General features: G+C 39.3%; 1 protein-coding gene across 1 annotated transcript in view; it reads left to right on the top strand.

Annotated features, from left to right (window-relative positions):
• Positions 1-14,217, top strand: part of LOC125457359 (probable ATP-dependent RNA helicase DDX60) — a 106,628-nt gene that overhangs the window by 61,046 nt on the left and 31,365 nt on the right. The window contains exons 19-25 of the mRNA XM_059645758.1: positions 1,453-1,568; positions 2,717-2,850; positions 7,538-7,650; positions 8,222-8,326; positions 9,092-9,220; positions 11,483-11,610; positions 13,126-13,284. Coding sequence (XP_059501741.1) covers positions 1,453-1,568; positions 2,717-2,850; positions 7,538-7,650; positions 8,222-8,326; positions 9,092-9,220; positions 11,483-11,610; positions 13,126-13,284 — 884 coding nt within the window. The remainder of the gene's footprint in view (positions 1-1,452; positions 1,569-2,716; positions 2,851-7,537; positions 7,651-8,221; positions 8,327-9,091; positions 9,221-11,482; positions 11,611-13,125; positions 13,285-14,217) is intronic.

The raw sequence follows: 14,217 nt of genomic DNA, 5'->3' as shown, positions 1-14,217 counted from the left end.
CTCAATTTTATTGCTAAAGTATTTTTTAGCTAAAACTTTACCAGAAAGGCTTTATTTTGTAGAACGTAGAACATAGAAAAGTACAGCACAGTACAGACCCTTCGGCCCACGATGTTATGCCGTCGAATAATCCTAATCCAAAAATAAAATAACCTAACCTACATTCCCCTCAATTCCCTGCTGTCCATGTGCATGTCCAGCAGTCGCTTAAAAGTCACTAATGACTCTGCTTCCACGACTACCACTGGCAAAGCATTCCATGCGCTCACAACTCTCTGGGTGAAGAACCTCCCTCTGACATCTCCTCTATACCTTCCTCCTAACACCTTAAAACTATGATCCCTCATGGCAGTCAATCCTGCCCTGGGGAAAAGTCTCTAGCTATCGGCTCTATCCATGCCTCTCATTACCTTGTACACCTCAATCAGGTCACCTCTCTTCCTCCTTCTCTCCAGAGAGAAAAGTCCGAGCTCAGTCAACCTCTCCCCTGTGAGACAAGCCCTCCAGTCCAGGCAGCATCCTGGTAAACCTCCTTTGTACCCTCTCCAAAGCCTCCACATCTTTCCTATAATAGGGTGACCAGAACTGGACACAATATTCCAAGTGTCGTTTCACCAGGGTTTTGTAGAACTGCAGCAAAACCTCGAGGCTCTTAAACTCGATCCCCCTGTTAATGAAAGCCAAAACACCATGTGCTTTCTTAACAACCTTATCCAATTATCCACTAGAGATTTATTTTGTATGGTTAATGCTTGACTGTTATGTTCTGTGGGGTGAAAATGGAATGTTTTAATGAATTTGTGGTCATCTAATGTAACTGTAAATTAGAATTAACTGATTCATCTTGTAACAAATTTGAAATTTCCTGACTGACTACTTGAAGCAAAAATTCATTCTGGGTCTATATCGTCCTAATATGCAGAGCTGAGTTCAAAAAACCAATCTTGCTTTCTGCTGTTGATCACTTACTTTATTTATATATGATGCTAATAGATCATTTATAGGCTCTGACAACATAGTATGGAACCCACATTTGGCAGTATTTTGCTGTGTTTCATGAATGACTACAATGATGCTGGAGGGAGTGGCTGGGAAAAGAAAATAAAAGCCAGCAAATAAAGATAACCTGAAAAACGCATTCTACTGACCTCTGAAGCAATTCTGATCAGAGGATATTCTAATTAGATAATTAAGTATCATCTATCCAAAGAAGTCCTATATAGACTTTTTTTTAAAAAATACTGATTTGAACTATTTGGCTTTCTAAATGCAACCATCCATCAAAGGTGAGTGTTTGCCATAACTACTTCCAGGATTGTTGCTGTTTGGCCTTCTGAATTCCATCCCTGTTTGATCTTATGAATTAAACTTGCTACATTTTTGTTAGTAAATATTGTTTATTTGTGGTTTAGTATTCTTCTTAATGAGTTAGCTACTCTGTTTTGTTCATAGGTCCACTGTCTTGGTGGAGAGATTGGTGCAGAAGTCTGGGAGCATCTACTAGTGATGATTCGATGTCCATTCCTGGCTCTATCCGCAACAATCAGCAAACCAGAAGCGCTCTCCCAGTAAATTTTTAAATAATTTACACTAATGTTACTGTTTTATACAACTGTATTTTACTACTCAGTAATACTAGTTGCTGTATCATACTTTACAAACGTGTAAGATTGCAAGCTGATAAGCCATCATTTCATGCATGTTCATTTGTGAGATTCAGTTCTGCAGTTTGCCAAATGTGTTACATCTTGTGAATCAAAAGGTAGTGGAACTTTTAAGATATGTGCATCTGGAAAGGGGTGTGTAAAGAAATCACGGGCACTGTTTCTGTAGAGCTTGAGAAATTAAAGCTTCTTAATTCAGTTTTGACATCATAGGATGGATCTCTAAATCCTTGCGTGATCAAGTTGGCAAATTGCCAAGTTAAAAGATATTCTGTGCAGATATTTTTCTCCAGCATCCATTATTTGTCGGGTTGTTTTCAAATTTGATGTTATCTTAAAGTAAAATTCCTTTGAGGAGCAATTGATCCAGTTAAATTGACACTACTGCATTTTCCAACATGTATCAAACTGTATTTGATTGCTGGGAACAAACTAAACATTTGAAGGTATGTAAACATGCCTCCATGTCAATTTTCTGACTCGGTACAATTGAGTCATTTGCTTTATGGGAAACCCTCTCTTCCCTTGCCTCTTGACAGGTATTAATACCTTTTTTCCTGGTTTCTCAATTTGCTTCTCTCATCTAATGTGTTGATATCTATTGTTACTCATACACAAGTTGCTGAACCCCAGTCAGTAACTTCACCTGGGTTAGTAGTGGGCTGCCTTTAGTACTCAGCAGATACTGTGTGGCCACTTCAAAAGCATTTTATGAATTTTTGTTTTTAAAGACCAAGAACAACAAGATTGACCCGTACAAATGCAAGAACTCTGGCAGAGCAGTAATTGACAGGCAATGAGTAGGTTAACAATAGAAACATGGGGTGGCAGAGGATAAAGTGGGGTAAACAGAAGTAGAGCCATATTGTCATTAATGTTTTTATTACTCTTCCTAAATAATTACCACCCTGTTTCCAGTGTTGTCATCCATAGCAATGATATTATAAGCATCACTTGTGACTGCAACCAAGAGTACATTAGAATCAGGTGGAAGAAAACTAGGAATGTTCTCATTTAATTTAACTATGGTCCTACCGTGTCTGTTTTAATAGGTGGCTTCAGACAGTGAAGAATTTCTGGCAACGAACAGAAAAGACGATGGAAAACCCTGTGAAAGTTAGTGGTGGAAAGAAGAAACAGCAAATTAAAATTCCAAGAGACCAGAAATCCTACAGAGTCAGACTGGGTATAGATGGCTGTTGCATTGTGCTGTTTATGTTTTTTCCTTGGGATGAGGGTATCACTGGAGGCAGTGTTTATCCACCCATCCTACTTTGTCTCAGTTATGTTGGTGGTGAGCTAATTTTTTGAACCACTACAGTCCTTGGGGTGTAGAGACACTGACACTGACAGTGATATTAGGATAGGAATTCCAGATTTTAATTCAGTGACAGCGGTCTGGCTTACAGGGTAATGTGTAGTTTGGTGAGAAACTTGCCACCTTTCCATGAATTCCCTTTCCTTCCAGGTGGAAGAGGGTACAGGTTTGTAAGAGAAGTCAGAAAAGCCAGTCTGAGTTGCTCCAGTGCATCCTGTAGATCATACACGCGGCTACCACTAAGCATCAGTGGTGAACGGAGTGATTGTTGAAGATGTTGCGTAGGGTACCAGTCAAGTTGTCAGTTTTTTTCCTGGATGGTGTCGAGCTTCTTGAGTGTTGTTGAAGCTGCCCGTCAAGGCAAGTGGAGAGTATTCCATCGCAATCCTGACTTGTGCCTCAGTGAGTGGACAGGCATAGGGGAGACAGGAGGTGAATTACTTGCAACAAATTCCTAACCCTCTTGAGCTGATGCTGTAGCCACAGAATTTGTAAGACTGATATGTTTCAGTTTCTGGTCACTAGTAACCTCCTGGATGGTTTATAGTAGGTTTTTCAGCAACACTCATGCCATTAAATATGATGTGTTGATGCTTAGATTCTGGAGATGATCAGTGGTTGACAGCTGAGTCATGAACATGTAAATTATCAGTCCAAGTCTGGATATTGTCTAGGTCTTGCTGAGTATGGATATCATTCCTTCAGTATAAAGTATTGCAAGTAGTGCTAAATCTGATACAATCATCAACAAGTATCCATCTTCTGGCTTTATTATGGAGGGTAGATTATTGATAAATCACCTAAGTTTGATCCATCATAAGTACTACCTTGATTAACTCTTGCAGCAATATCCTGTGGCTGAAAGTCCTCATTTAAGCACCCTCAAATTTTCAGTTCATTACTGCATTTCCTTATTCGTGGGGTATGGGCTGCACTGGCAAACGTTTGGTACCTGTCCGTATTTGGTTATTTCATTTGAAATGTGTTACATTTTTCTCTTTCTGCTCTCGGGTGTTGGTTCTTCTGGAGAAAACATGGAGAAAAATTGAGGAACATTGTACCCATAAGACAAGGCATTACGTTAGCAATTTTCCAATGCATCCAGGAAATTTTGAAATATTGTGGGCCGCCTTGTGGTAGTACTATCTCTAACCCTGGACCCTGCAGTCCTGTTTGAGAGGTATATGACAACATCTCTGAACAGGTTTATTAGAAAAGTAGGTTAAATTAAAAGAAAGTGATCCACTATCTCTGCTGCCGTTTCCTTTAAGACCCTAGGCCTTTGGGGACTTGTCTCCCTTCAGTTCTAATAGTTTTTCCTTTACCCTAGTGATGATAATTGTTCCGAGTCACACCCTTTCTGTAATCACTGCATTTCCTGTTATAATTGAAATGATACTAATATCCTCCAGCTAAAAAAGTGAGGTGAAATAAAGATTTAGTGTCTCTGCCATTTCTGTGTTCCCCAAGTATTAACTTTCCAATCTCATCTTACAAGGAACAAGCATTCACTTCAGCTACTCTATTCCTGTTTTTATAGTTAGAAGCATTTAAGACGAATTGGGAGAATTTCTACAGAGTAGTGAATCAGTGAATTTTTTACTGCATAGAACTGTAGTGACTGGTTTGTCACTAGGTGTGATCGTTTTTTTGTTTTAATCAGTAAGGGAATAAAGATTTATAAGATAAGGCGGAACAGTGGAATTTAGGATTAGCCAATCAGCCATGATCTTATTGAATGGCAGAGAAAAACTGTGATCTCTTGATCTACGTAATGGCCTAGAATTTCAGAGATTCCTTATGCTGGCAGGAGATATTCCTCCTTCTTTGCAATTATCCTGCCTGATTGGAGTCTCAAACTCTAAGGAAAAAACCTCTTCCCTCAGATGGTAATGGGAACTGCAGATGCTGGAGAATCCAAGATAACAAAGTGTGAAGCTGGATGAGCACAGCAGGCCAAGCAGCATCTCAGGAGCACAGAAGCTGACGTTTCGGGGGCTAGGCCCGAAATGTCAGCTTTTGTGCTCCTGAGATGCTGCTTGGCCTGCTGTGTTCATCCAGCTTCACACTTTGTTATCTCCCTCAGATGGCTTTTGTTTCATCAAGGTTGCTTCTCATTCATCTGTGTCTTCTCAGTCTTGTAACACATAAAGGAAGCATGAAAGTTATTAATTCACATGATCAAAAGACTGATTTTCACTATGTTGTGTTTTTTTCAAAAAATCATTACTTGTTAGCTGCTTGAATGTAATTAAAATCATGTTACGTGCCATTTTAATTAGAAATAACCTATCTGGAGGTGTTACCTGCAAGGTAATTTCAGACATCGGTAACTTTTTAAGGTGACCGGGTGAGCACAGCAATCTGATCATTTAAATGGTGAAACATCTTTAATTCCAGTCTTGTTTGTTTTCTTTAAATCAAATTACTGATTTTATCATGTTTAAAAGCTGAAATCCCAGGATGGGAATCTTCTAAAGGGTATATTTTGGGTGGTGGGGTTTTGCTGAGGATTGAATATCATGACTGTACACTGCAGCAATAATCGAGGTTCATGTTAAATACACAAACCCTACAACACAATGAGCCTTTAATACCATCAATTTCCCCAACACCATTTCCTTACTTGTACTGATTTCCTCCGGTTCCTTCCTCTCACTAGACCCTGTTGTCCCCAGCATTTTTGGAATGATGCTTGTGCCTTCCTTTGTGAAGGTGGAACCAAACGTGTTTAATTGATCTGTCATCTTTGTTTTGCATTATGACTTACCATGCGTCTGACTGTAGGAGACCTACATTTGTCTTCACTAATCCTTTTCTCCCCATGTACCTATCATAGCTTTTATGGTTTATTTGTCTGTTCCCCACAAGCTCATGCGCCTGCTCTATTTGCCAGCTTTTCAGTCAATCCCTTTGTCCTCCTCTGCTGAAATCTTAACCTCTACCAATCATCGGGTCTGCTGCTATTATTAATTAATTTGTATGCCCTCTTCTTGAATCTAATACTATCCCTAATTTCCCTTGTTAGCCATGATTTGGCCACCTTTCCTGGATTTTGTGTGCTGAACAGCAATGAACAATTTTTTGCAGTTCTCCCATGTCTGTTAAATGTTTGCCATTGCCCAAGCATCATAATTCTTTTAAGTAATGTTCTCCAATTTATCATAGCCAACTCATGCCACATATCATTAAATCATACAATCCCTAGAGTGCAGATAGAGACCACTTATGTCTATTCAGCCTACACCTTCCGAGCATCTCATCCAGGCCCTACCCCAAAACTCCACATGCGTTTTTTTAAAAATCCGCGACTAATCCACCTAGCTTGCATATCCCTGGATGGTACAGGGCAAATTAGCATGCTCAATCTACGTAATCTGCACATCTTTGGACTGTGGGAGGTAATAGGAGCACCCGGAAGAAACCCATGCTGACACAGGGAGAATGTGCAAACTCCACACAGGGCTGGAATTGAACCTGGGACCCTGGCACTGAGGCAGCAGTGCTAACCACTGTGCCGCCCCAAATTTTCTTTATCGTGGTTTCCTTTTTTTAATATTTGTGGCCATAGTTTCAGAATCATCTGCATCGCGTTCCATCTTAAATGTTTTATCACATATGATCACTTTCCTAACATGCTTCATAGAGATAGATTGCCAGTTATTCCTTTCTCATTATGCAATATCCTGTGTAGGATGGCCTGTTCTCTAGTTGGTTCCTCAACGTATTGATACAGAAATCTATGTTATACCCACTCCACTGGAATTCCTCTTCTGTGGTGTTGTGACTGATTTGCCTATAATAATAGTTGCTTGCATTTCTAATTTCATGTTTAGTGCCTTTCCCAACATTGCCATTATGGTCTGGGGGTCTTTACACAATGCCCATTATCGTTTTCTGTACCTTTTGGTGTTTTTAATCTCTGCCTGTACAAACTCCACTTCACTCGACTTAATATCCTTTCTCGCTTTTGCATTAATTTCCTTTTTAACTGGCAATGCTACCTGACCACCTGTTGCTTTTTGTCTGTCCTTCCTAAATCTGAATACCCCTGGGTGTTCCGTTCCCATCCCTGGTCACGCTGTAGCCACATCTCCGTAACCTTAACTATATCATACGCATTTGTATCTATTTGTGTGACACATTCATCCACATTATTGTAAGTGCTCTACACGTTAAGACACGCATTATGGCTTGTCTTTTTAACATTGAGTGCTGTTTGTACTACTGTGCACTGTAGCCCTGTTTGATTCTTGCCCTTGAGTTCCCTGCCTATGATTTTTCCTATTTCCTATTCTGTCTTTTGTTTTTACCCTTAATTTCCTTTCTTCTGTATCCCTATCCCCCTGCCATTTTGGTTTAAACCTGCCCAATCACAACTGGTAGTCTTGCTGTGTTTCACGAGCACACAGTTTTTGCTTTAGATTTCCAAAATCTGCATGCCTTTGTGTTTAATTTAGAATTAATTGCATCATCGCAATAATTGGTTTTCTTAGAGTGTCGGCATAATGGGCACTGAACTCACTTGGACATTTATTTCCAACTTGTTTTTTAGTGGTCTATGGAGAGCGATACAATGATCTGGAAAAGTATGTGTGTAGTTCAAAAGATTCTGCTGGGCTCGACTTTGTTCCCTATCATCCGTGTGCTGCTTTAACTGCGGGCCATGTAAGTACTTCAGTCTCTTTAAGTGGATGTTCCAAAGTAATGAATTTGCATTTAGCAGCTCTGAAGCTTTCAGAATTTATAATAACGGCAAATATGAAAAAAATCTCACATCCTACCAGGCCTGCTCAATAGTGGTCAGTACATAAACACTTAATGTAGCTCAATATGTCGTTACCAGTATTTAGAAAACCATTTTATGTAATGCCTTTAAAAGTTTTAGTGGAATTGTCCAGTCATTGTCTTAAATCTGCCAATTTAATAACTTGTATGTCCCTAGTGAACAGCTGCTCCATCCAAGTACTACTTGTACTCAACCTGCTGAAAATTAAAGATTTTTTTAAAAGGTAGCAATTGCAAGTGAAGGTGGAATTTGTATTGTTTTTTCTTTTAGTTTAGTGGAATAATTTGTTTAGGTCTTAAGGAGTTGAATGGGAGAAGAATGACTGTAAATCAACTCAACTTTGGTCCTTTTGACAAAGTTGAACAGTCCTTTTAGGCACAATAATTCAAATAATTTCAACTGTTTTGTAACAAACATGAATATTAAATGACTGTTGTATTTGGTTGTTAGATTGAGACGTATGGTTTTCCTTCAGACCTCAGTCTGTCTCCTCCAGAATGCCTCCGGTTATATGACACTATGGCTGAAACCTGGAAGGAATGGCCTCGGGCACAGGTACTTTGGCTAAGATCTTTCTGTAATGTGATAGCCCGTGTATGTTAAGGGAGAAAATTATTTTCATGTTGGAGCGATGGTCCCTTCAAGAATCAGGTTTCTCTGAAACATATAAACTGAACTTCTAAAGTGAAAGTACATCCCATTTGACTTACATATGAAAAAAGTCCAGTCTTATCAGCACTTATCAGACATGGGAAGATTAATCACTTGCTCAGAGTATTATTCCAAGGACTTGTTTTAGCGTTGAGTTTTCTGGAAACTACTACTTCCTTTGGTAAGATTTTTGTTCAAATCCCTTCCAGCCGTTTTAATTGTAGCTTCGAGTTCGTCATAGGTGTTGCACATGTCTTCCGCATCGTCATCTATCTGATCGGAACGCCCCTGGCTCTAATGTTCTTTAGCAATTAGTATTCTAATGTTATCAGCATTTTATACCCTTTAGGCCAGTATTCAGAACTTCAGTTGAATTCCGATGAAAGAGATGTCTTCAGCCAGTTTCTTCAAAACTGAATTGTTAAAGTAGACGTTCCCCGCTGTTGTTTTGCCTATAAAAAGAAGCTTGTTCCAAAAAGTGATTGTGATCAGGCTAACTGACTGACAAACAATAAAATAAGTTTCCATAAACCCCCAGGTATTTACTAACATCAAAAAGTGGGAAAGAATGAATGTTTCTTGTTTCTCTGGCATCATAACGATATAGTATGAGCTTGCTTCTATTTGTAATTCTAAATTTGTTGCTGATTGCTTCATCTTTCCCAATAGGAGCTTGAGCCGGAACAATATAAGGGCTTCAATGATAAAATTGTTATTAAAAAGAATGATGTCAGAAAATACGAGGCAGAATTAAAACAAGAACTGGAGAAATGGATCACTTCAGGACAGAAAAATCAGGTATCAAATAATTAACCCGAGTGTATTCAACTAGTTTGGAACCAAAACTTGAAAATGACAGATTTTATGTACAAGGTAATATTGATTAAATGTTCATAGTATACTTGTGCTGTAATTTCATTGTGAAATAGAGTATAAAGCAGCTACAAAAATGTGGTTTTGCACATTAGAATAATCACCTTAACAGAGCCTTCCTATGTTGAAGTGACACGTTTCTGGACTCCCAAAAACCTTAAAGCTTTCTATCAGGCAGAATTCAGAAACGTGATGGAGTTCAATCTACTTGCTTTTGGGTGAATTGGGCTGAATTTCAAGAGCCACTTCTTTCAGGAAAAATGCCTGCTAGGTTGACACCCCAGCCACCATCATCACAGCATGGCTGTAGCTTGTAGATATTTTCCAATTGTTTTGTACCGATATGTTAATACACAACTCAAGCAGTTGAGACTTAAACATGGATGTCCTAGCTTAGAGATAGGGACTGTAATACAAAAACTTTTTTGGCTGTGGTGTATGCTGTTTTGACCATATCACGCAAACCTGCAAACCACTCAAAAGGACAGGTGCGTCAGAACTCTTCCACCAAAATAAAACAGTGATGTGGATGCTGGAAATATGAAACAGAAATTGCTGGGGAAACTTAGCAGCTTGGAGAGAAAACAGGGCTAAGGTTTGAACTCCAGAAAGAAGCGGCACTTGACTTGAAATGCTAAATCAGCTTTCTCTCCCCAGATGGTGCCAGACCTGCTGGATTTGTCCAGTAGTTTGTTTTTGTTTCAGAACTACGCTTACATTTCCAAAATGAATCTTTACACAATGCCCATTTTGTCTTCTGCACCTTTGGTGTTTTTAATCTCTGCCTGTACAAACTCCACTTCACTGGACTTAATATCCTTTCTCGCTTTTGCATTAATTTCCTTTTTAACTGGCAATGCTACCCGACCACCTGTGCTTTTTGTCTGTCCTTCCTAAACCTGAATACCCCTGGGTGTTCCGTTCCTATCCCTGGTCACCCTGCAGCCACATCTCCGTAACCTTAACTGTATCATTTTGGAAGGACAAACTTGAAAGCAGAATACAGTGTTAACGGAAAGATTCTTGGCAGTGTGGAAGAGCAGAGGGATCTTGGGGTTCATGTCCACAGTTCTCTGAAAGCTGCCACCCAGGTGGATAGAGTTGTTAAGAAGGCGTATGGTGTGAAAGCTTTCATTAATAGGGGTTTTGAGTTCAAAAGCCGTGAAGTTATGCTCCAGCTATAAAAAAAGCCTGGCTTGGCCACATCTTGTCTAGTTCTGATCACCTCATTACAGGAAAGATGTGAAAGCATTGGAAAAAGCGCAGAGGAGATTTACCAGGATGTTGCTTGGAATGGAGGGAAGGTATTACGAGAAAAGGTTGAGAGCACTAGGGCTTTTCTCTTTCGAATGACGAAGGATGAGAGGTGACTTGATAGAGGTGTACAAAATGTTCAGAGGTGTAGATAGAGTGGACAGCCAGAGACTGACTTCTAGGGTGGAGATAGCTATTACGAAGGGGCATAGTTTTAAAGTGAGTGGAGGTAGATATTGGGGAGACGTCAGAGATAGGTTCTTCGCTCGGAGAGTGTTAGGGGTGTGGAATGCATCGCTGGAGAGGGTAGTGCACCGGCTTCTTTAGGGCCATTTCAGCAGCTATTAGATAGGCTTATGGATGATAGTATAAGGTAGGAGTGGAGGTGAGATAGACCTTAGGTTTAGGGTAAAAGTTTGGCACAACATCGTGGGCCGAAGGGCCTGTACTGTGCTGTACTGTTCTATGTTCTATGTTCTACACCATCTGTAGATTGTTTTCAATATTCACACCTACTTCCTTTAAAATCATGGAATAGAAACTATCTGACCCTGCAGATTTATGACTCATGAGTTCTATTGTTTTTCTTCATTTGTTGAAGGAATGGTTAGAGATCTGGCTCACACAAAGGAGCCATATTTGAAATCCCTCAAGTGACTGTTCTACCTAGAATTCTTCAGAGTATCTCTAACAACTTAAGATTGGCAAAATCTTTAACAATCCCACTGTAATCGTCTATACGTGAGATTTGCTGCTTGTTTATTGATATTGAGACCAGGCCTCAGAGCTGTGGTTTTAATAATCTTAATGATATTAAATTAACTGAAGTATTTTTGCAAAATGCTTAAATGTAAATTTCATGCATTGAGTGCCATTTTTGAGTTATTTTGTGCTTATGTATCTTATTAGTAATTCTGTCAACATTACCTTAAGGCTATGGAAGTGTTAGACAAGCTGAAACCCACAAGTGTTGTGAATTCTACAGCGACAATGGTGAAGCAATTTCCCATGTTGGTAGAAGCCTTACAGAAAGAAAACCAGCTGCCAGCTCTGTTTTTCTCGTAAGTTTTAAAATGTGTAGTTTAATATTTGCTGGTAAAAGGATTTTCTCTACTCTGCTGCTGTAAACCTTGTAAATGTGTTTTCACAGGGTGGGGGGAGGGGGGAGATGTTTAAGTTAGGTTCTGTCAGTACACCAAAAGTTGCACTAAAACTCAGGAACAAGGGTCATGTACAAAAAGTAGTTGGTCTAACGCTGTTCAAAGCATCACTCTCTGTAAATTAGCTGGGGTGTCAAAGTATTGCAGCAATGCTCTCCCCGCTCGCAGCAATGTTCACCAACCCCCACCCTCCACAACAGTACTCAGCACCTCTCACCCCACTGAACATATCTTAATATTTTCAGCATTCAGCAAAATACTGAAATTATAACCTCCAGAGGGCAACCTGCAAATCATTCTGTCTATGGTTGCCAGGAAATGAACCATTCTGTAACTTTTTAGCTTTTATGAGGCTGCTCAGTTGACAGATTTAATTCTCTTGATCTTTTTATCTTGTCTAAATTGACCACTGATCACTGCTGTTTCCAGTTATTTAATTATTGCACGGCAGAACATGGTTTCAGTTGAATCACTGGTCGTGTCTTGCAGATCAATTGAATGAATGTAAACTAATTGCAGTGTGAACATAACGTGGTCAAACTTAAGCTAATTTGCAATTTCAGTCAACTAATTTAACAGGGTACACACACAGAAATGGTTGTCAATTGACAACCATTTGTTTGTAAGTTTTTTTTTCCCACTTCTTTGTTTAAAGAATGTGTCAGTGCTTTCAAAGGGTAAAACTATGGACTTGATTAATGTGTGAAGTGATTTAGATGGCAAAGGACTGTTTGGAGAAGGGATATTAGTGTCCTTTGAAGGCAAGCATGACAATAGGAAATATGGTTTAGAAGCAAGCTTCTTAACAAATGACAAATCCACTAATCTTAGAAAAGTGATTTATGAGCTGTAAAGCTAATAGATTTCCCAATTCACTTATGGCACAGTACTTCAAATGATGGCCATAATGAAGTATGTTTGATGTTGCCCTAAAGAAGAGATGAGCCAGCTGAGCATTCATCATTTGAAGTTGCACTGTGGTGTAGAGAGAGGCTTATGTGCAAATATTCATTTTACCAACTAATGCAGATTGAAGAGGTAGCTGACTTTATTTCACCTGTGAACCTACAACAAAGGTTTGGAGCTGTATTGGACATTTCATAGACAATGAGAAGGAACTCAGTGATTTTTCGCATCAAGCGTATGTAAACACTAAAAGATAGGATTGAGCCAGCTGTTTGAGGAGTGGCAGAATGGTTTATTGCAGCGAGAATGCAAAAAAAAATGCAGGGAATTATGACTCAAGTCTCAAGATTTATTTCAAAAGGATCAAGAGAATGTGCTGGCTGAGATGAAAAGATGTATTTAATTTGCAAACCCTGATCACAAAATTAACATTTTCTTGTTTAAGGCTGCACAATGGCAATAGTTACATCTTGTTTTATTATATATTGTCCTCTTTCTTTATCATTGTAGATTTAGTGCTTCTGTAGTGGAACGTTTAGCCAAAGAAACATTCCTACATGTCACCAACAAGGAACAGATGAAAAGAGGTTCAGATGATGCAAAAAAACGAATTGAATTTGAAAACAAGCTTCGCAAATTGTCAAAGCGTGCTGGGAAAAAGCAACCTTCGTAAGTGGCATTGTTTGCTGCTTGTTGGTATTTGTAGTTATCAGTTGAACCTGATTTAACTTTATTTATTTGAGAAAGCACCTCAGCGCATTGAGAGGTACCACACAGCATTCGATTGTGCTGGATTAATCCAGCACAAACTGTGTTGTGATTTTAGTCTAAATAGCTCAAGGCTCATTTGTATGCGATATTTGGTTTAGCATTCTATCTTGAATCAGGGTAAAATTGAGTGGCATAATAAACATTAATGTTTGACAGGAGCTTGATTTAAAAACAGAAGAACAGCCTATTGAGATTGTCCACCATTCAGTAGTGTCGTGGCTGACTCAAAGGCTTTTATTCTCCCATTCCCGTAAGCCTGGACGTCACTGGTAATTGATATCTACCAAACTGTGCCTTAAGTATAGGCAAAGACTGACTCTCCACTGCCCTCTGTCGTAGAGAATTCCACAGGTTCACAACCCTCTGAGTAAGATAACCTCTCATCTTCGACCTAATTTTTTAGGCCTCCCCCTTATTTTTAAACAATTGGTTTTAGGCTCCCCAGTGAGGGAAAATGTTTTACCTGCATCTACCCTGTCTGTCCCTTTAAATAGTTTGGAGGTTTCAATGTGATTGTCCGTCGTTCTTCAAAACTCCAGAGAATACAGGCCCAGTTTGCCCAATCTCACTCCATAGCATGGACCTGTCATCCTGCGAACAAATCCCATGAAATTTTGAAGCACGCTATCAATGGCAATAATATTTTCCCCCAAGATGATGAGATGAAAAATGCATGCACCACTCCAGGTGCAATCTAACTGTGCTTTCATGCAACTCAAGCAAGACTACACTATTCCTGCACTGGTGTAAGCAACAATCCCATATCACCACACAAGCCCTGAGGCAAAATCAATATTGCAACTTCAACCTTAGATATTTTCTAATTAACCT

This window comes from Stegostoma tigrinum, chromosome 1 (assembly GCF_030684315.1).
Source record: "Stegostoma tigrinum isolate sSteTig4 chromosome 1, sSteTig4.hap1, whole genome shotgun sequence".
Lineage (NCBI taxonomy): Eukaryota > Metazoa > Chordata > Chondrichthyes > Orectolobiformes > Stegostomatidae > Stegostoma > Stegostoma tigrinum.
This window is presented reverse-complemented; position numbering and strand designations above follow the sequence as displayed.